This window comes from Neovison vison, chromosome 6 (genome assembly GCF_020171115.1).
Source record: "Neovison vison isolate M4711 chromosome 6, ASM_NN_V1, whole genome shotgun sequence".
Taxonomy (NCBI): Eukaryota; Metazoa; Chordata; class Mammalia; order Carnivora; family Mustelidae; genus Neogale; species Neogale vison.
In genome coordinates, this window is record NC_058096.1 from 133,037,139 (window position 1) to 133,057,983 (window position 20,845).

The 20,845-nt window shown below is 40.5% G+C and overlaps 1 protein-coding gene across 4 annotated transcripts in view; it reads right to left on the reverse strand.

The window, feature by feature from the left end:
• The window catches only part of COL6A5 (collagen type VI alpha 5 chain), a 96,564-nt gene extending 76,257 nt beyond the window's left edge, over positions 1-20,307 (reverse strand). For 3 of the 4 annotated variants that reach the window (XM_044252398.1, XM_044252396.1, XM_044252397.1), the window contains exons 1-3: positions 14,096-14,699; positions 5,615-6,175; positions 1,489-2,043 (exon numbers count right to left, since the gene is read on the reverse strand). In XM_044252398.1, the coding sequence (XP_044108333.1) occupies positions 1,489-2,043; positions 5,615-6,175; positions 14,096-14,603 (1,624 nt within the window). In that variant the 5' untranslated portion in view covers positions 14,604-14,699. Of the gene's footprint in view, positions 1-1,488; positions 2,044-5,614; positions 6,176-14,095; positions 14,729-18,393; positions 18,988-20,216 lie in introns of those variants that run through there. The other variant, XM_044252400.1, reaches the window with a different exon arrangement.
• Positions 20,308-20,845: the final 538 nt, after the last annotated feature.

A 20,845-nucleotide genomic window follows, 5' to 3' on the forward strand; every position in this document is an offset into this window, starting at 1 on the left:
CTCGCCTCCTGGATTAGAACCCGGAAAGACCCCAAGTCTGAGAGAGAGAGAGAGAGCTAAGGCCCTATCACTTCCCCTCAGCCCCAAGCTCTCCTCCACATTGGAAGTCAAGTGAGCACTCTGGAAAGGTCTCCAAAGTATGGGGTTTCTCTCCCCTCTTTCTCTTCCCTCAGTAACTTAAGTACATGCCTTCTACAATTTCACTTTCTCCACTTCCCACCTGAGTATGGTAACTTCAGTCCTTATTTCTGGCAATGGTCTCAAATTCTCAAGGCTAAGATGCTATGGGTGAGCCCAGGATATATGTGTAGAAACCTGGGACAATGACATGATTTGACGTTTATGAGTCAATCTGGTATGTGAGTCAGCTGAAATTTCACCTCATGCTATAGACAGGGCCTTCACAAACATCATGTTTATCAAAATGAAGAAATGCCAGGAAGATCTCCATGGATTTCAAAGGTGGGGATGTGGCCTTAAGGCTAACCTGTCTTAGATTGTATCAACACTACCAAGAGTTTGAGAATCCTTGCCATTTTAATTAAGCTGTTATGAAAGAAATTGCAGTGTCACTGCCTAAAACTCAGAGTTTACACTAAAACATTCTGTTAACTTGTGAAAATTTCTCACACAGAATTCTGAATAATATAGTCCAAGGGAGGTCTCTATGTTGCCAGGGGAACAACATACAACAAATTTACCAATACTTCAGTGTGTTTTCCTGGTTGTATCCAAAACACAGATAACAGCACATGATAGATTTAAAAGCAGAGTTGTTTTTAGTCTTATGTGTGGATTTATAGCCAAGTTCTCATCCAAGAGTCATTAAAGTTGATGGACTCAAACTGAAGATTTGCTTGATGCAATTTGAAAAGCATTACAGTTTGTGAGAGATAAAAATGATGATCCTGAACAATCATTTTAAAAAAGTAACAAATTAAAATTTTCCAAAGAGATAGATAAATGAAAAGACCATTGTAAAATACCTCACTCATAGAAGTGGAGAAAAATAGGTGAATCAATGAAATCCTTTAAAACGGGATTTTTTTGGGGGGGGAGGGTAATGCTTAGGATATTGGATTTCATTTACCTAAGAAGAAGAATTTGTATTTCTAGGTATTTACTACTTGACAAGGATTATAGGTAGGCAAGAAAAAATTCTGGGGAATCATTTGGGATTAAAAATTTCCTGTGGAAAATCTAGGTATTCAGGTAGTAAAAAGTTGGAAGTTCAATGGAAAATTCTGAGAACTTTTTGGAATAGCTTCGAAGTCTCCACAGCCAGACTACCTTGTTGCTAAACTGGCTGACAAGATTGTTCAAGTGGAATATCCCTGGAGGTCACAGGCATTTTAATAAAACAGAAATAAGATTAAAACTTAACACCAAAGTCCAGAGAGAGTCCAAACCTGTGGTACAACCCACTGTTCACCTGAAGAGGTCAACAACTCACATTTCAGAGTCCTGAAGGATGACGGTGTTACTCACCATGGAGAGCACAAACACGAAAAATGAGTTTGCTTTCTATTGTCTTCAGATCATCAAATTTCTCAACCTGGAAGACCAAGTTGCCATCCCCACTGATCTCCTCCAGCTGTGTCCTATTGGCGCCATACACCCCCACGGAGAAGATAACTACACCTTTGTCCCGAAGAGCTTTAGCAGGGTCTCTCACAGGATCTTGCGCTTCTCCATCCGTGATGAGGATAAGAAACTTTTTGACCATAGCACGGGCCCCCTTGGCAGGGGTAAAGTATTCATCTATAGAAGTCAGTGCATTTCCGGTCAAAGTGTTTTGGTTGATGAGAGACATTCTGTCTATTGAATCAGAAATTTCATTTTGTGTAAAGTATTTATTAAGTTGGAATTCTTCTTGAGTTTGATCGCTGAACTGAATGACACCAATCTGAGTTCTATCTGGACCAACCTGAATCTTGGCTAATAGGTTTTTCATGAAAGTTTTCATTTTCCCAAAATTGTCATGTCCTATACTGCCAGAACTGTCCACCAGAAACATGATGTCAGCCTTCATGTCTTCACATCCTGCATGTTGTCAAAAAGAACAGAAATGAGCCAGGTTGACAGGATTTCCAGAATATAGAGAAATGATAAGACAGAAATAAATGCATTGTCAGAAAACATCAAAAATTAACTTAAGCACCTGCTACTACATTTGAAAATTTAATCTGCTCCTGTAGTAGAGGCCTGCTGACTAGAACCCTGAATCAGAAATCCACTGAATTATTACCCACGAAATTTTAAAGAAAAAATGCAACTTCCAAAGCATATATTCATTTATCCATAATTCATTTATTCATAATTCTTGAGGTGTATGAAATGCCAAGTATCAGGTTATGTGTTAAAGGATGCAATGATGATGAAAAAAAGGAATCAGAGAAAAAGCAATCAATTCTCTACACTCACAGGACTATTAGTTCAGGTTTCTATGTATAATGTAAAAACACAAAATTCTAAGCAATCTTTATGTTGCATTATTTTCTTGGATAATTTAAAGTGATTTGATAAATATTATAAATCAATATTAAAAATCAGGGTGGGTATTATAGAGGGCACGGCTTGCATGGAGCACTGGGTGTGGTGAAAAAATAATGAATAATGTTTTTCTGAAAATAAATAAATTGGAAAAAAAATCAGGGTGAGAAAAAAAATCAGGATGAGAAACCTACTAGAGATAATAAGTGTATTAGTAAGCACATATCCGTTCAGCATGGACTATTCCTATATTTATATATAAAATTTGAAGAAACCTACCAACTTGAAATTCACATATTTTTGTATATATATATGTGTGTGTATGTGCATGGATGTACACATTGAAGACCAATTTCTATAAGCCACAGAAAAAAAAACCCAGTGTTACTAATCCATTGTACAGATGTGTGTGAGTACATCTATGTCTCTCTCTATATATAGTATGTAAATATTGTTGTTGGCATGTATCTCCTTATTCTTATCCTTTTGGTCTACCTGCTGTCATTGCCATTCTCTTAAGTAGTCCTTCCCTCAACACTCACAGAGTCTATCCCATACTATTTAAAAATAAACAATTAGCATTAGTCAAAAAGAATAAAAACAATGTTTATTATTTTTTAATAATTTATGTAAGGCCCACCAGGGAACATTAAAACCACCATTTAAGACCCAAGCTGCCTGGGACCATCTTGAAAGTCATCAATAGAGAGGTCACTAAATATATTTGTGGCCTTGACAAGGCCCCACTGCTGTGAAATGTGGAAGCCTCCCTTCCATGAAACATATGTAAAAGGAGTGGACTTTTACATGTGGTTTGGTGTTCACTGGGTCTACCTTCTTATATCTGTTTTGTGATGAGACTGCTTCCCATCCTCTAATATCTGGTCTCCCATCCTTCTGTGTCAACTAGTTTCAACTAGAAACTAGCTTCAACGAGCCAGATGATTGTCCAGGAAAAGACCATATATCCTAGTCTTCCTTGAAGCTTCATGTGGCCCTCTCACTAAGTTTTGGTCAATAGATATGAGCAGAAGTGACTTTCCCACGTCTGGATCTTAACATTAAAACAATTGAGTGTAGTGGACTCATATGGCCCTTTCTCCCTTTCTAAAATGCAAGGTGAAGAGAACTAGAGGTTCACTTTTGACCTAAAGATGGGAGCTATGGGTTGAGCATGGACTGGTCTCTCTACAGACCTCCACTACTCACCCTGGACCATTATACAAAAGAGAAAGAATACTCTGCATTGTGTAGTTTGGGGTCTTTCTGTTAAAGCCCCTTTTCTTGCCCTCTCAGCAATAAACACACTGTGTTTTGCTCCATATGCATCTGCTATGAGACTAGTCAGTATTTTTCTGGGTCTTCCAGCTTTGGTTCCTTAGTTTCCCTGCCTCTATTTACCATCTTATGGCTCATTTCCTTGTCCGTAGCTCTCAGGTGTGCCATTGTTCAGGCACCTGCGCGACAACAACCTGACCCACAGGAGATTATGTACTGCACCTCCTCACATTGGTCCAGGCCTATCTCGCTTGAAAGGACTGAGATACAGTCTACTTTCTGTTTCCTGGAACCCTGTTATGTTCCTTTGCATCAATCCCAGGAAACGTTGGGGAACTTTTGCTCTTGTAGTCTTTCTAGAACATCCTGAAGACCCAACTACTGTCCACAATTGCGAGAACAATGAGCAATATTGGGATTTCTGATTTTGCTGTGAGCCCCACTTATTATCTGTTTTTCTTTTTTGTTTCTTCATTTGTTTGCTTTTTAAAGTTATGTTCAGTTAGCCAGCATACAGTACATAATTGGTTTTTGATGTAGAGTTCCATAATTCATTAGTTGCATTGCTTATCTATTTTTTTATTTTAGTGACTCAGAAAATCCCCAAACTTTTTCACTTTTCTAAGTTCAAATAAGTGAAAATTCTTTTGTCTTCTCATCAGTGAATACCTTAGCCAACTTCTACAACAGCTCCTTTTTATGTAGCAGTTACTACGGGCCCACATGCATTATTTTAAGTTTTCCACATGCATTATCACTTTCAAGCTTCACTATAGGCTCCACACAGGGATGAAGGCAGGTAGACAGGATGTAACCCATTCAAGGTCCACAGGTAATAAGGCTGGGGTTTGAACTTTGACTCATTGACTCCACCATCCTTTATCTTAACCAAGAAGTTAACATGTCTCTCAGCACATGGAATTTTCATGTGTTCATACTAGCAATCAACATATATCATCTTCAATTAGTAAGTGGCTATTACTAACAAGAGAAATCATAATCAGGTACAGGAATTTGAAAATTGTTTTTCCTAACTTTTGTTACATGATTTTTAGTCAGAATGAAAATGCAAATATGTGCTTCTGTTACAAATAAAAATAAACAATTGTTATGTGAGTACTAGATATGCATGCATAATAGAGAAATGATGGCTGATGCGTGTAATGCTAAACCTGTGAGGGTTCTATGATATAGGTGTTACCCTTGCTTAATCAATGAGGCAGTCTGAAGGTCAAGTAGGAAAGTGAGTTGGATACTAAAGCCAGAGTCCATTTTCTTTCCACTGTGCTCATCTGCTTTAATTAGCCCATGCACATACACACATGCACGCACACACACACATGTACACATGTGCACACATGCACACACAGAATAGAGTCTCTAACACACCATACCGGTGGGCTTTGTCAAGGCCACAATATTCTTAGCAACCTTCCTACTTACAACTTTCAACATGGCCTCAGAGCATCTGTCTACTGAGGGATTTTCCAATCTTGGCAATTGGTGCCTGGGTAGCTCAGTGAGTTAAACCTCTGCCTTCAGCTCAGGTCACAATCTCAGGGTCCTGGGATTGAGACTAGCATCAGGCTCTCTGCTTTGTAGGGAGACTGCTTCCCTCTCTCTCTCTGCCTGCCTCTCTGCCTACTTGTGATCTCTCTCTGTGTCAAATAAATAGAATATTTAAAAAAGGGGGGGGGTGCTGAATCCCTCCCTGATGATAAAGGAAGTTAGCAAAATGTTAACCAGACAACTGGTCACGACACTTCTTGTCTCAGCCCAGCTATCAGTCTGCCTGAAGTACCTAATGAAGTATGGAGAATAAAGCCATTTTTGTTTTGCTTACCTTTTTCTTTGCAGATCCTGTGAACAACTTCATCTTTTATGCTTCTTAAAGCATCAAAGTTCTGCCCAAAGCTAACCCTTTCTTCTCCCCCAGCAATTTGTTGGAGTTGTGCTTTGTTAGCCTCCCCGATGCCAACTGCATGAATGGTGACTTGCTCAGCCCTTACTCTCTCTGCAGGTTCTAGGACTTCATCTGCGGACCTCCCGTCAGTCAGCACAATGAGGTAACAGGGAACCTGGCGTGTCCTATGCTTCCTATCCTCTTTTATTATTGACAGCACGAAATCCAGGGCCTCCCCAGTATGGGTCCTGCCTTTGAGTTGCTCGATGTTCAAAATAGCATTTCTTAAGTTCACATTATTAGAACTGTCATTGATATAAAACTCCACTTTCATCTTATGTGAATACTGCACCGCTCCGACTTGGACTTTGTCTGGGCCAATGCTGAACATTCCTGTCACAGCCAGCATAAATTCCTTGATTTGTCCAAAGTGTTTCTTCTGTATGCTGGTTGAGCCATCAATGAGGAAATAGATATCAGCCTCTTTCGTATCCATACAGCCTGCAAAAAAGAAAAGAAAAGAAAAGAAGGAAATGAATTCTTTGTTAATTACAGAGACTCTGGGAGAACACTGTAAGAGGGTTTGTAGAGGACCAGGAGAACATGAAGGTTCTAGAGAATGAGAACTCTTCATCATTTGCACAGTCTGTCTGCTTCATCAAACCTGTTCATGCCCATTTTCTCTTTTGAAATTCATGAAAACATGATGGGATATTGAAACAGAGTGGCCCCCAGTGCTTTGTTTCAGATCATACAGCCAGTTAATTTAAAGGACCAGATTCCCAAGTCTCCAGGCTGTGATTAAAATTGTTTTTCTAGTATTGACATGTGACTTTTTGGACAGTTTATGCCTTATCATTCCTTGAGAAATGGATAGAAGGAGATGACCGACTGCCTTACTTCCCCAATAACTTCTTCTTCCTGGAGCAACTAGAACAATATATTTAAAGCTAGAACCAGATCATATTACTCTTCTACTTAAGTGGTTTATCACTGCATTTAGAATTTAAAAATAAAAAATTGGCCTGAACTTTCTCCCTGCTTTTCTCTTAGACCCTGTTTCAGCAATTCTTCATCTTACTCACTGTGTTCTAACCACTCTGAGCTGCTTTCTGTACTTCGAAAGTGCCCCAGGGCTTTTGCCCTTGTCCTTCTCTCTTCCTGGAATATTCTTCCCCCTAAATATCCACATAGCTGATTCCTTCTTATCTCATCATTTGCCAATTCAAATGCCAGTTCTTCAAAAAGACCCTCTTTTCCCCTCTAGCTAAAACACATCAATCATTGCCTATGCTATTACCTTATTTTCTCTATGACATCCTACTTTTTGAAGTTATCTTCTTCATTTGTTCATGAACACATACTGCTTCCTGCCACAGAGTGTCAGCCCCACAAGGGCAAAAGCTGCCTCCTTCTCTGTTTTTACCTAGTATACCTGGTGTATCACAAGATTTCAACAAAAAATTTTTAAATAAAAGAGATTTCAGGGGCTCCTGGGTGGCTCAGTGGGTTAAGCCTCTGCCTTCGGCTCAGGTCACAATCCCAGGGTCCTGGGATCGAACCCCGCACTGGGCTCTCTGTTCAGCAGGGAGCCTGCTTCCTCCTCTCTCTCTGCCTGCCTCTCTGCCTACTTGTGATCTCTCTGTCAAATAAATAAATAAAATATTTTTTTAAAAAGAGAGGGATTTCAATGTTCCTTCCTTTGTTGAGTAGATTCTGTTTGTGTTAAAACATGAAAACATGTTTTAACTTTACTAATTATTTATGACTCTATCAATTACTCACTGAAATTGGGTAGAAGAAAGAGCGTATTTTCAAATTTTGGTTATTTGTGCAATTACCTGGTTGAGTGTGTGAACATATCTTTAAAATACAAGATAATTTAGTCATTCCACAATATTTTATTTCTTGACAGCTTTTTGGCAACTTGTAGCTATTGACACTACTTCAGGCTATAGGGAGTTGGTCTTTAAGAAATCAGAAATACTGGCAATAAGTTGGGACCTGGGAATTAAACTATGCATCAGGGGCACCTGAGTAGTTCAGTCATTAAGGGTCTGCCTTTGGCTCAGGTCATGATCCCTGGGTCCTGGGATCAAGCCCTGCATTGAGCCCTGAATTGGGCTCCTTGCTTGGCAGGAAGCCTGCTTCTCCCTCTCCCTTTGCTGTATTCCTTCTCTCGCTGTGTCTCTCTCAGTGAAATAAATAAATGAAATCCTTAAAAAAAAATTCAAACTCAGCACACACAAAACAGATAATCATATCAAAAAATGGGCAGAAGATATGAACAGACACTTCTCCAATCAAGACATACAAATGGCTATCAGACACATGAAAAAATGTTCATCATCACTAGCCATCAGGGAGATTCAAATTAAAACCATATTGAGATATCACCTTACCCCAGTTAGAATGGCCAAAATTAACAAGACAGGAAACAACATGTGTTGAAGGGGATGTGGAGAAAGGGGAACCCTCTTCCACTGTTGGTGGGAATGCAAGTTGGTGCAGCCTCTTTGGAGAACAGTGTGGAGATTCCTCAAGAAATTAAAAACAGAGCTTCCCTATGACCCTGCAATTGCACTCCTGGGTATTTACCCCAAGGATACAGATGTCGTGAAAAGAAGGGCCATCTGTACCCCAATGTTTATAGCAGCAATGGCCACAATCACCAAACTATGGAAAGAACCAAGATGCCCTTCAATGGACGAATGGATAAGGAAGATGTGGTCCATATACACTATGGAGTATTATGACTCCATCAGAAAGGATGAATACCCAACTTTTGTAGCAACATGGACGGGACTGGAAGAGATTATGCTGAGTGAAATAAGTCAAGCAGAGAGAGTCAATTATCACATGGTTTCACTTAATTTGTGGAGCACAACAAATAGCATGGAGGACATGGGGAGTTAGAGAGGAGAAGGGTGTTGGGAGAAACTGGAAGGGGAAGTGAACCATGAGAGACTATGGACTCTGAAAAACAATCTGAGGGGTTTGAAGTGGTGAGGGGGGTGGGAGGTTGGGGTACCAGGTGGTGGGTATTATAGAGGGCACAGATTGCATGGAGCACTGGGTGTGGTGAAAAAATAATGAATACTGTAATGCTGAAAATAAAAAAAATTTTAAAAATAAACTATGAATCAATCCATAAAATATTAAGGCAAAGATAAGCAGTTATCTGCAAAAGATAGGATTAATCTCAGGCCAGCAAAACTTAACAGCAACCAGAATGTATTAATTTATATACCTAATAAAGAAGAATCAGGGGTGTTTCAGAATAAATACAATGGTGGTCAGCAATGAAGGACAGAAAAAAATGTGAGTCACAGTGGGTAACGAAGGCAATGCCCACATAGCCCACCTGGAGCTGTGCTGTCCAATACACTAGCCATTAATCACACAATGCTATTAAAAAGTCAATTTAAAAATTTAATCTACTTAAAATTAAATGAAATTTAAAAATCAGCTCTTAAGTTGAACTAGCTATATTTTAAATTAACATCCCCATGTGGCTAGTGACTATCATATCCAATAGTATAAATATAGAACATTGCCATTGTCACAAAATGTTTGATTGGAAAGTGTTGAAGAAGAATGTGTCCCTGGCCCCTCACCTGTAGAGTTATACAGAGACAGAGAGAGAGATATAGAGAGAGGGAGATCTATATTTTGACTTTTAAAAAGAACCAGCTACCCAGCTGAATGATACCAGACATTTCAATCATAAAACTAACTCCATGGCTATGATCCTGCAACCTCCAGCAATCCTCGATTTCAATTTAGCTTCTTGGTATGCATGCCTATAGGGAGAGAATACTATTTCTCAGAGGACATGAATGTCCAGGTCTCTGGGCACTGGACATCTAAATATAACTGTCACTCTTCTATACATCAGTCTCTTGGTTTGATTATAGCGAATCTCTTCTTGATTTAATGAAACCTGACTTAACTAGATACCTACCCTGTGACAGATGTGGTAGAGACAATGACTGGTTTTCTGTGTTTGACCATTTTGAATCTACAAACCTGACCATCACACTCTAGACCATGTTAAATTCACTAAGATCAAGGCTCTCAAACATTGCTAACAAGAATTTATAGGAGAGCTCGCTAAAATGCAAGTGCCCAGGCCCTAATTTGAGACTGATGCCCTAGGTTTCTGGGAGGGCTTGGACAGATGAATTAGTAATAAATTCCTCAGGAACCTCTGATAAGTTTATAGCTGACCCTGTTGGTACTTAGCCTGTATCCCCTCAAACTCTACCATTTCTCTGCCCACCAGTTCCTAACATGTTCACTCTGAAGGCTTGCACCGTGTCTGTCTGTGGATAGATTGTACTCAGTGTGCTGGAACCCCCTTAACATGGGGCTTGAAGAAGTGCCTGGAAGTACTAGAATACAAATTCTCTAGCTACACTGCCCCCTGACTGGGACAATTCTAATGTTTAAACTACACTGTCTCTAGAATGGCCCTGTAGAATTGAACCTCCATGGGACTTGGTTTATCATCCTCTCCTTCCTGGCCCCAATCCTCACTTTCCTACCAATCTCCAGTTTTCCCTGGGTATATTTTCTAATATATCAGTTTCACACAAAGCTTTTTCTGGCATCTACTTCTGAGGAACCCAACCTGAGTCAGGTACCAAATTTTGAGAACTACTCAATTAGTAAGAAGCCACCTACAGACTAAGGCCTCATGAAGAACAGCTATCCCCCTCACATGGCCCTTGCCTCTAGTCTAGGTCCTATACCTTCCCATTTAGAATTTCTATATCGAAAATAATCATTTTTTGTCATGTCATTGTCACTCTCCAAGAGAGACCACACTACACATTCCTCCTATGCCCTCGTAGTTGGTACTAGACCAGAGTGGCTGCCACTAGGAAAATTCCCCCACCAGTCACTCAGGAGGGAACACAGGTCTTGTTTCTTGCTCCTGTGTGTAATGTATTCATGCCACAGGAAATCCAGGGCTGGCCCAGAATAAATTCTTAAACTTTCAATTGACTGGTCTGAGTTTAAAATTGGCCTTTAAAATCATTGGAAAATCACAAGCCTTTTCTATGTAAGTTCTGCCAAATTCCAGTTCCAATTGTTCAGAAGCATTTTATCTGCAAAGGAAATGTGTGAAGACAGCAGATATCTCAGTATTAGGTAAACACAAAGTCACATCAAGTTTCTTTTAGCATGCACCTTTGAAAAGAGCTAAGTAAGCAGAAAGCGGAAAAAGAACCAAAGAAGGGCAGTTCAAGCGACCAAAGGGTGGGTGGAAGGTGCTGCAGTATGAATACTGTACGAGTATTTTGACTCTGGTCTGAAAAGATAAAAGAATGTTATCAAAACTACATGGAATAATTGAAGTCCCTTCAAGTTTGAAAGTAAGCATTTTAGGACAAATAAAAGGAAATTCAACTTTGTACTTGTGGAAAACTAATCCCTAAATCTGAATGGGTTTATATTGATTTGTGGGTAACAGGTCCGTAATAAATTACTGGAAACTAGGATGTCTGAAGATCAAGGAAGACAGCCATAGTCTCTTACAGTGCCTCTATTGGTCTGTCTCAAACTGATTTGGGTGAGAAAAGGTATGGTCCAATATAAACTTTTTCTTGGTTATCTCTATCAGTTTCATTTTTGCTATTGGCAAATCTTGCCGTTGTTTATTCCAGTGCCAGTGTTTTTCTGCTTACTGATTTGCTTTGTTGGCATCTGAGTTTATTTACTTGTATGCCATGTGCAGTTTACATCTTCCTTACACTCTCCCAGATAAATTCCGATTATAATACTTGACATCTAGCTAAGAGGGTCCCTCTCTTCTCACCTTGGTCCTAAGTCAATATATTCAGCAAACGTTTATTTACTGAACCCTTACTGTGGGCAAAAATTGTACTGGGTAATTGGGGAGAAAATTCACTTACTGAATAAATGTCTAGTGAGTACAATCTAGTGAATCATTACAGTGTGGCCTCATTGTTTGAGGCGTATTCGTAACTCTTTTACACCATTAGTATCTTAATGTAATTATAAAACCCAGAATACTATCAAAGATAATTTTTGTGGTTATCTGCCATTTAAAAGTATCCAGTATTTCTGTTTGCATCCCATTAATACAAATAATGAAAAAATGTTTTAATCTGTAATAAACTGATTTATTGTGCAGTTACTGTAATATACTAGAGTCATATTAAATTGTTAACTCTGCCTCCTCAAACACATATTAGGAAATAATCCCCAAAATAAGTATTTAACTTTGCAATAGATATAAAGGAGACTCTGGGTGCTATAATTAGATTATTTTGATTATTTATATTTTAAGCCTTCTATGTAAAGTTATTCATCTAAAAGAAAGAGCTAAGTAAAACTATAGAGGATTCACAGTGTATCTTAACTAGGATATCTTCACTAGAATGATGGAAGACAAACATAATAGAAAAGGTCAAAAAGTGCAGAAGAATCCATGAAACAAGATGGGATAGGGAGGGAGACAAACCATAAGTGACTCTTAATCTCACGAAACAAACTGTGGGTTGCTGGGGGGAGGGGGGTTGGGAGAAGGGAGGTAGGGTTATGGACATTGGGGAGGGTATGTGCTTTTGGGTAAATTGGAAGGGGAGATGAACCATGAGAGACTATGGACTCTGAAAAACAATCTGAGGGGTTTGAAGTGGCGGGGGGGTGGGAGGTTGGGGTACCAGGTGGTGGGTATTATAGAGGGCACAGCTTGCATGGAGCACTGGGTGTGGTGAAAAAATAATGAATACTGTTTTTCTGAAAATAAATAAATTGGAAAAAAAAGTGCAAAAATACTCATGGTTCTGTGTAAAGATACAAGGATTAAGATGATATTATCCAAGACTTCCAGAAGGGAAAAATATGTATGATGACGTATACATCCAACAGTTAGGGTACGTTTAGCAAATTATATTCCATTCGTACCATGGAATTTTATTGCCAACCTAAAAAAAAATGTTGCAAAATAATATTTAAGGAAATAGATGAAAGTCTGTGATACAAGGTTGACAGAAAAGTAAGGAAGGAAGATAACATTGGTTATCCCCAATATTATTGTCTCCTTCTATACTAGTCAAACCCCCAGTTTTTACCAAGGTACCTGGCTGCCTTAAATAAAGACTACATTTTCCAGCTCCCATTTTTATAACTAGGTGTGACATGTGAGTAAGTTCTGGCCACTAGGATGTAAACAGAAATTATATGTGTCATTTTTAGGAATATCTTTGAAGAAAAGGAAGTGGAAACTTTCCCACTTCCTCCTTTTTTATCGTTCTTGCTTGCTGGGTATGAATGTGATGCTTGGAGAAATTATCTTGGACTATGATCCTGGGAATAAAAGCCACAAATGGCCAAAAAATAATGTAGAAAGAGACAGGGTTCCTGACACTGTGGTATACCATACCAGCTCTGTCTACCTACCTTAGGACTTATTTGTGAAACATAAAAAAAATAGTTTTATCCTCACAGCTAAATGCTGTTTTTATTTCTGTTGGTCACACAAAAATGTAGTCATAATTGATTTAAATTACCCAACTGTATATTCCCGTACTGTATGATACAATACCCACCAGCTACATGTGGCTATCAAAACTAAACTGAATTAAAATTAAAGTTCAGAAAAATTGAATAAAGTCCAGATCTTCGGTTACACTAGCCACATTTCAAGTGCTCAATAACCACATGTGGCTAGTTAGTGACTGCCTTACTGGACAGCACAGATGGGGAACATTTCCATAATCACAGAAAGTTCTCTTGGACAGCACTTGCATGTACAATGCTATACTATCTTTAAAAAATGTGTATGTGGCACCTGGATGGTTCAGTCAGTTAAGCTTCCAACTTTAGATTTCAGCTCAGGTCATGATCTCAAGGTTGTGAGACTGAGCCCTGCATCAGGTTCCACATCGGATGCGGAGCCTGCTAAAGATTCTCTTTTGCCCTCTCCCTCTGCCCCTCCCCATCCTAAGTAAATAAATAAATAAAAATAAATTAAAAATGTGTGTGTGTGTGTGTGTGCCAGTGTATGTACATCATAGGGAAAGAGAAGAAACCAAATGACATGATAAATGTTAAAAATGGTTTTATCTGAAAGAAAGAATGACAAATGATTTTCTTTTCTTCATGTTCATCATATTGTTAAACTTTTTTATAATGAACACATACTACTTTTTTTACATTTTTTGAGATACAATTTATACACTAAAAAATTTACCCTTTGTAATCATTTGATGATTTTTAGTAAATTTATGAAGTTTTGCAACCAGAACCAAATCTAGTCTTAGAATATTTACCTAACTACTAAAGTTCTCTCAAGCAATTACAGTCAGTCCTCACTCTTGCCCCTGCTCTAGGCCACAATTCATATTACTTTTACAATAAGAAAAGTATTTTTTTAAAAAAACATACCAGTTCTGTCAAGGTCCATTCCCTCAGCACGAGTAGAAATTTGGGACCAAATTTCATTCTGGAGTTTTTTCTGGAATTTTTTACCGTAAGCTTCCAAGTCTGAGTAGGACTCAAGCTTGGAAACCATTTGCCTTGGAGGGTAAGACACTATTTCTTCTAACTGGACGTCATTAGCTCCTTGAATATTCATGCCAAACACAGTCACATCCTGCAGCCGAAGCTGTATCGCCACGTCGCGCACCTCATCAGTCGATGGTCTGTGGGTGACAAAGACTGCGATCTGAGGCACTCCCTGTGCCCTTCTGCTGCCACTTGACTCTGAGAAGGCTTCTAGCCTCATCTTCTCAATGGCAGCCCCAGCATTGGATTTCCCAGCCTGGATAGAAAGCTTTTGGATTTGCTCCTGAAACTCATACTGGGTTGTGCTTGAATTTAGAAAGGAAATAATCTTGGCTCTATCACTGTAACTCATAAGACCAAGGCGCGTGCAATTGTAACTCACATCCATGGCGGCGGTAATGTTCCTTAGGAAATTCTGCAGGTTCCTTAAATTTTGCCGGGTGCCAACTGATTCATCTACTAGGAACACGAGGTCAGCTAATGAATCTTTCTGACAGGCCACTGGGAGGGAGACTATGGAGAGAGAGAAAAGTACAAAGATTAGTGTAAACTACTGGTCCAGAGTGAGAAAGGCACTTTACCGATTGTCAAAAGGCATTAGTGAGAACAGAGGTGGTCATGACAGATGTAGTTAGCATTGTTTTCTTCTAATAAACAGCAGATAAAAATTCTGAGCAAGACTTACAGGGTCACTGACTTCAGAGTCTTTGCAATAATGTTCCTTCTCTCTGAAAAATGCTTCTTACCAACTTTTCTATCACTCCCCACCACCAGCACCATCATGATATTCATGACCACCATCACTGCCAGTATGACCACCCCACCACCAACCACCACTAACTGCTACCACTCTCACCTCCACCACCATCGCCCCTATATCCACCTGTACTATCACCCCAACCATCAACAACCAACCACCACCTATACCTCCACAATCACCATCTCTACCTCTACCTCTACTACCAGCAACAACAATTACCAACCACCACCACTACCATCAACCACCACCATCAGCACGACCACCACCTCTACCATCCCTCTCAAGTGCTAGGCAGGGATAGATTAACAGAAATATCTCTTACCTCAGGAAGTTCAGATTCTAGGGGGAGGACAGATAACTAGATTATATTATTTCAGTGCTCACAAGGAACTGAAACAAGTTAAGTCAACTAAATTACTCTTCTGGGGATGTGCGAGAAGGACTAACTTACTTGAGATTAAAAACAAAAAAAGTCAGGGGGTGTTCTTTAAGAGGCCTGCACTGGGGCTGAGATACAAAGAGAAGGATTCAGCTACATACTCCTATTCCTGCCAGAAGAGGAGTTCTCACAGAAGGGACAGAAGGAGGTGGGAACAAGAAAAAAGACCAGAGTGGCTGGTGACAGTGAGTGAGGGGAACAATGACGGATGAGGCCAGAAAGAAGCAGCGTCCAAATCATATGGGAGTCACATGATCTTATTTAAATCTTTAAAATATCAACCCAGTTGTTGAGGAGAGATAAAAAAAAAATTCAGGGATAGCCATTAATAAACAATTGCCCTAGTCCAAGAAAGGGATCATGTTGCTTGGACAAGGAAGTTAGGACAAGCAGTTAGGAAGAAACAACAGTGTAGTTTTGATACATGAATTAAAGATAGAACAGAGAGGGACTTGATGATAAATTGGATGCTAGTGTTAAAAGACAAAAAAGAAGTGGTGAGAACTAGCTTTTTGGCATGAACAACTGAGTGGATATTGGTGGTATCTTCTTTTCCAAGACAGGGAAGACAGTAGAAAGAACAGGTTGCAAGGGGGATTCAAGAGTTCCTTTTCAGTCACATTAAGTCTGGGATATTATTGAAGATGCCAGGTATGCAGTTGGTTGTAAAAATCTGGACTCCAGGGAACAGAATACCATATGCACAGAAAAAGCCTATTCCAGGCACAGGTGGAAGAACTATATCTGTGGAACTCATAGCCAAGAGATAAGCTCAAACTTGCCAAGAGCTACCCACTAGGATTGTGAAATTTAGAAACCAGAAGATATGTCTTATTTATCACTATCCCTCCAGTACCTGGTGCCTAGTGAGAACTCAAATTAAAGATAATTCTCATAAATCTACCAATGCATTCTGTACTCCACACAGTTAGCTAAAACAAACCCCCGGCATGACCTAATTGGGTTAGTATTTATTTGCAAATAGCTATTACTATGAATAATAGTAAACTGTGTGCCAAATGCCACACAAGCCATCTCACACATATCAAGGTAGACACTATTATCCTCACATTATAGGTAAGGAAATAAAAGCTCAGAGGTTAAGTAATTTATTTAAGGACATTAACAGCCAATCCAGACTCTGAATCTAGACCTTACAGTGTCTGAAGTTCTTACTCTTAACCTCTAAAGGCGAGGATAGTGTCCCATCAAGCAAAACCTTTTTTACCATATTGATGTGAAGTTTATTAGGAGAGAAGCACAACCAACACACAGAACCTTCTAAGAAGGTGGTAAAATCCTACAGTCCTGAAGAGCACAGACTAAGCAGCCACCTGGAAGATCTCCCAGGTCCCAAGAGGGGATGGTTACAGAAGGGTTTCCTCTCTGAAAGAAGAACATAAATCATAAAAACCTGCTATTTTTCCAAGGTGGTAGGAGTGAGAGATCAGGAGAGTGGAAGGAAAGGGATTTCCTGGTGTATCAGGAGTGACACTAACTGTTGCAGAACCTTGTAAATACTCACTAAAACCCATTTCTTTTTCTTGGGCATAGAGCTAGACCTGACTTCCCCACCTCACTTGCAGTTAGGGGTGGCCATGGGACTAAGATCTTGATAATGAAATGTGAGCAAAAATAATGTGTGTTTCTTCCAAGCTTATCCTATAAACCCTCCTGTGAGTGATGTTTCATCTTTTTTCCCACCCACCAGCTGTATAACAATCCCCAGGGCACCTTGGAAGTCACACTTTGAAGACAGAAGAGACACCACCAACCCAAGTATCGGACTAGAGGAGAGACAGCTGGTCACTTTGACCACCAGTGCTAGAATGTTACAAGGGAAATAAACTTGCTATTATTCAGGGAATCTATTTGTTATTAAGGCCTGAACTGTTCCTACTACAGAATTAGGCTATAGCTATAGTCATGGAATCAGTAATGATGAGGCAGAAAGGAAGTTTCAAGGTCATCTTAGTTCCCATGACTTACAAATGGGGATGCTGATGCAAGGCTCAGAGAGATAACATCAATTCCCCAAGTTCACACAACCAGCTAGTGGCAGTGTCTGGGTCTTCTGACCTTGTTTTTAGAGCACTTTGTACCACACCAGGTGGCTTCCTTGAGTCTTAGAACTAGATAGTACCTGCTCAGAATGGCCCATCATCACCAACTGAGCGCAGAGGCAGGCAGAAAAATCCATTTTGCCAGGTACTCTTTCTACCTTACTCTGGAGAGAATGGTGGGAGACTTTCATGAGTCTGGGACCTTTACTGAGTGCTCTCCTGGGGCTGTACCCTGGCCTGTTCTGAAGCCTGCCCATCAACACCGCATGGGTGGCTTCCTATCTCAGTTTACCCATTCCTTCCTAATGCTGTCTCCAATCACCTGCCAATGAAACCATTTGTACTCAAGAGTCTTCTGTTTTAAGGTCTTCATGGAGCACTCACTTAAAACACAAATAAAGCATTTTTCACGCATTTTATCTGTAGGACTTCCATTTATTTGCTCACTAAGAAAGAGAATGCTAGTTCATTGTCAGGCACTGTGTAGACCTAAAGAATACAGAGACAGACCTACGTGCCCACTTCTGCCCTCAACGTGCCACCAGTTCATTTGTGGAGGGGACAGAAACACAAATGAGCCATTCTTCCCTCTGGAAGGTGCTTCTGTCCTCAAGCATGCACAGGAAACTGTGACACACAAAAAAGATATGTGAAAGGAAAGCCTTCCAACAGGTTAGGACTATAGGGCTGAAATTTAAATGATGTCAGGAGTCACCCAAGATATAAGAAGAAAAAGGAGTGCAAGGGAATGCCCGTCAGAGAAAAAGCACAAGCAGACATGGCAGGTGGAGTTGACAGGGATCTGTAGAAATTTCCAGGACCTCAGTGTGGCCAGTCACGGAAGCCAGAATGGGAGCCGCAGGAGATGAGGGCAGAACACACAGAGCCCCCTGCCTGGGACCCAGGCCTTCCTTACCTTGAATATCGGCTGTTCCATCCCTGTACTGGGTGGCTTCCTTGATGATCTGTGTCATGTTTTGGGAAAACGCACCAAGGTCCCTGACTGACCGGAGGTTGAAATGAAACTGAGCCGTGGCCATGGCCTTCAGCTGCTCCTCGGAAGCACCCTGCAGCCCCACGGACACGATTCTAACCCCGTCTTCCCGCAGGGCTTTGGAGGCCTCTTCCACATCATCCTCAGACTCCCCGGAAGCCAGGACCACCAGAATCGGGGGAAACTGCTTCTTGTTCCTCCCGCCGGCCTGCGCAGAGAAGTAGGTCCTGTGCGCCTCCCGGAGCGCGCGGCCGATGCGCAGGGAGCCGCCCATGAAGCCGAAGTTCTTCTTGACGTGGTTCAGCATGGGGTTCCTGCTCCTGAAGGTGCTCAGCTGGAACTCATTGTGGAGCTGGTCGCTGTACTGGGCCAGGGCCACGCGGTACTTGTGGGCCTCTATGGGCAGACTGCTGATCATCTTGTTGATGAACGCTTTCACAAAGGGGAAGGACTTAGTTCCCAGGTGATCTGAGCTGTCCACCAGAAACACCACGTCTGCATACTCAGGGCCGGGTTCTATCAGAATAAAATGACAACAAACCTAAACAAGGTGATTGCTTGTTCAGCCTTTACATTTGACACCACAATAGTCATTTGAGACTGTGTCCTAGGTTAAGACTAGGTTAACTCAGAATCCCAAGGGAAATGTCTTCTGGAGGTCACACAGAAGAAACGAGACTGGTTTTTGTGAAAATATTAAATAGGAAGACTTTTGTAAGGTGAAGGAATAATGTTTTTCTTTCTCCACTCTATCCCAGAGACATGTTTTTTTTTTTTTTCTTGTTTTGGCTGGGGAACCCCAAACTTCAATAATATACTAAAGAATAAACAAGAAAGCCCCCAAGTAGTCTGTGGATTAAGAGTAACTTTTAGAAACCATATCAGCTAATCAGGTGTCTTGGGTTGGAAAGTTTAGAAGCAGATCTGAGATGGGGACTTGGGGGACGGGGGCTTCACTGAGCGGAAGCAGGATAGGGAAGTAGGAGAGGAGCAAAGCACCGTATTTGCCTGATCTGAGAGGATTCCAGAGCATGTCGCTCTCTGAGACAAGAGGGCTGGTTTGTTATACTCTTCTCTCCGTTAGTCACTGGATGCAGACCATCCCCAGGAACTGCAGGGAAGGAGCAGAAGGCTATGGGCACAATCTCCTGCATTAGCTGACTCTCAGAGAGCCAAGAGCGGTTCTCCTGAGAAAGAGGGCCTTGTCTGTGAGTTGTTACAGGCTATATTCACAGCAGCTGGGCCCAGGGCAAGGGTGGTAAGAGGAGTACCAGCCTGATAAAGAGAGTCTGGGCTCAAGGGAGACACCACCAGGATCTACTGTCATAGTCAGCCACCTCCACACTGGAAATCAGGGATGTACTAGTAAATGCCTTAATGATTGCTCCCTCTTTCCAAGTAACTCAGAAGTTTGTCAGGGAATCCTAGGATGCAGACTGACCTCCAAAACAAATGGATTGACTCTATTCACAGAGACACAGAACATTGGGACCTAAGCAAATCAATGAATAATTAAAGTTCTTCTAGCCAAGTGTAGCATAATTCATGCTTTGCCCTTGGTTCTCTGTCATCTTTGAGAGATTGTTTGCTTGACAGTGTGCCTCCAATTATAATTCAATGCTGTCTGCTTTGATTTTTTGGTAAACAAATAAATCCTTTGTTTCTGTGTATTAAAATGAGAATCAGTTAAGCCATAAAAAATGTTTATGTTCTTAAATGATAATAAACATAAAATATACCAGTACCTGGACTATGATCTGCCAATGTTTCAGTCCAAAGGATTAAGATGAATGTGATTAGCAGGATCTTCATTTTGTTAATGAAGCCTTCTTGCTTATATTCTGTAAAAAAAAAGTTATTTACAATATGAAAAAATCTCATTGTATAACAAGACATAACGACTGGAGAATCTGGGTTAGAATGCAATTCGCAATACAAGTGTCTGTCAAGTAATGCCAGGTGTGTTTAAAAAACTCATTAAGCATTTGGAGTATTTACTGCAAATAGAGAATGCTGACATTTGCTGAGTCCTCGCCATGGCTTAGATACTTTTCTCAGTGCTTTATGAGTATCATCTAATTTAATCTTTACAACTGTCCTACAGCGAGGGACAAATACTGTGTCTATGACATCTGAGGAAACAGCGCAGAGTGGCTTGGGAAGTAGTAGATCCAGGATCCCAACCCAGACAAGGTGACTGCAGAACCCAAGCTCTTCACCACCATAAAAATGCCTCATACGAAGTCTGTGTCCTCACAAATCACACTCTTTTTTTTAGATTTATCTATTTATTTTAGAGAGAGTGAGAGTGAGGGGGGTGCAGAGGGAGAGAATCTTCAAGCAGACTCCCTGCTGAGCATGAAGCCCAATGTGG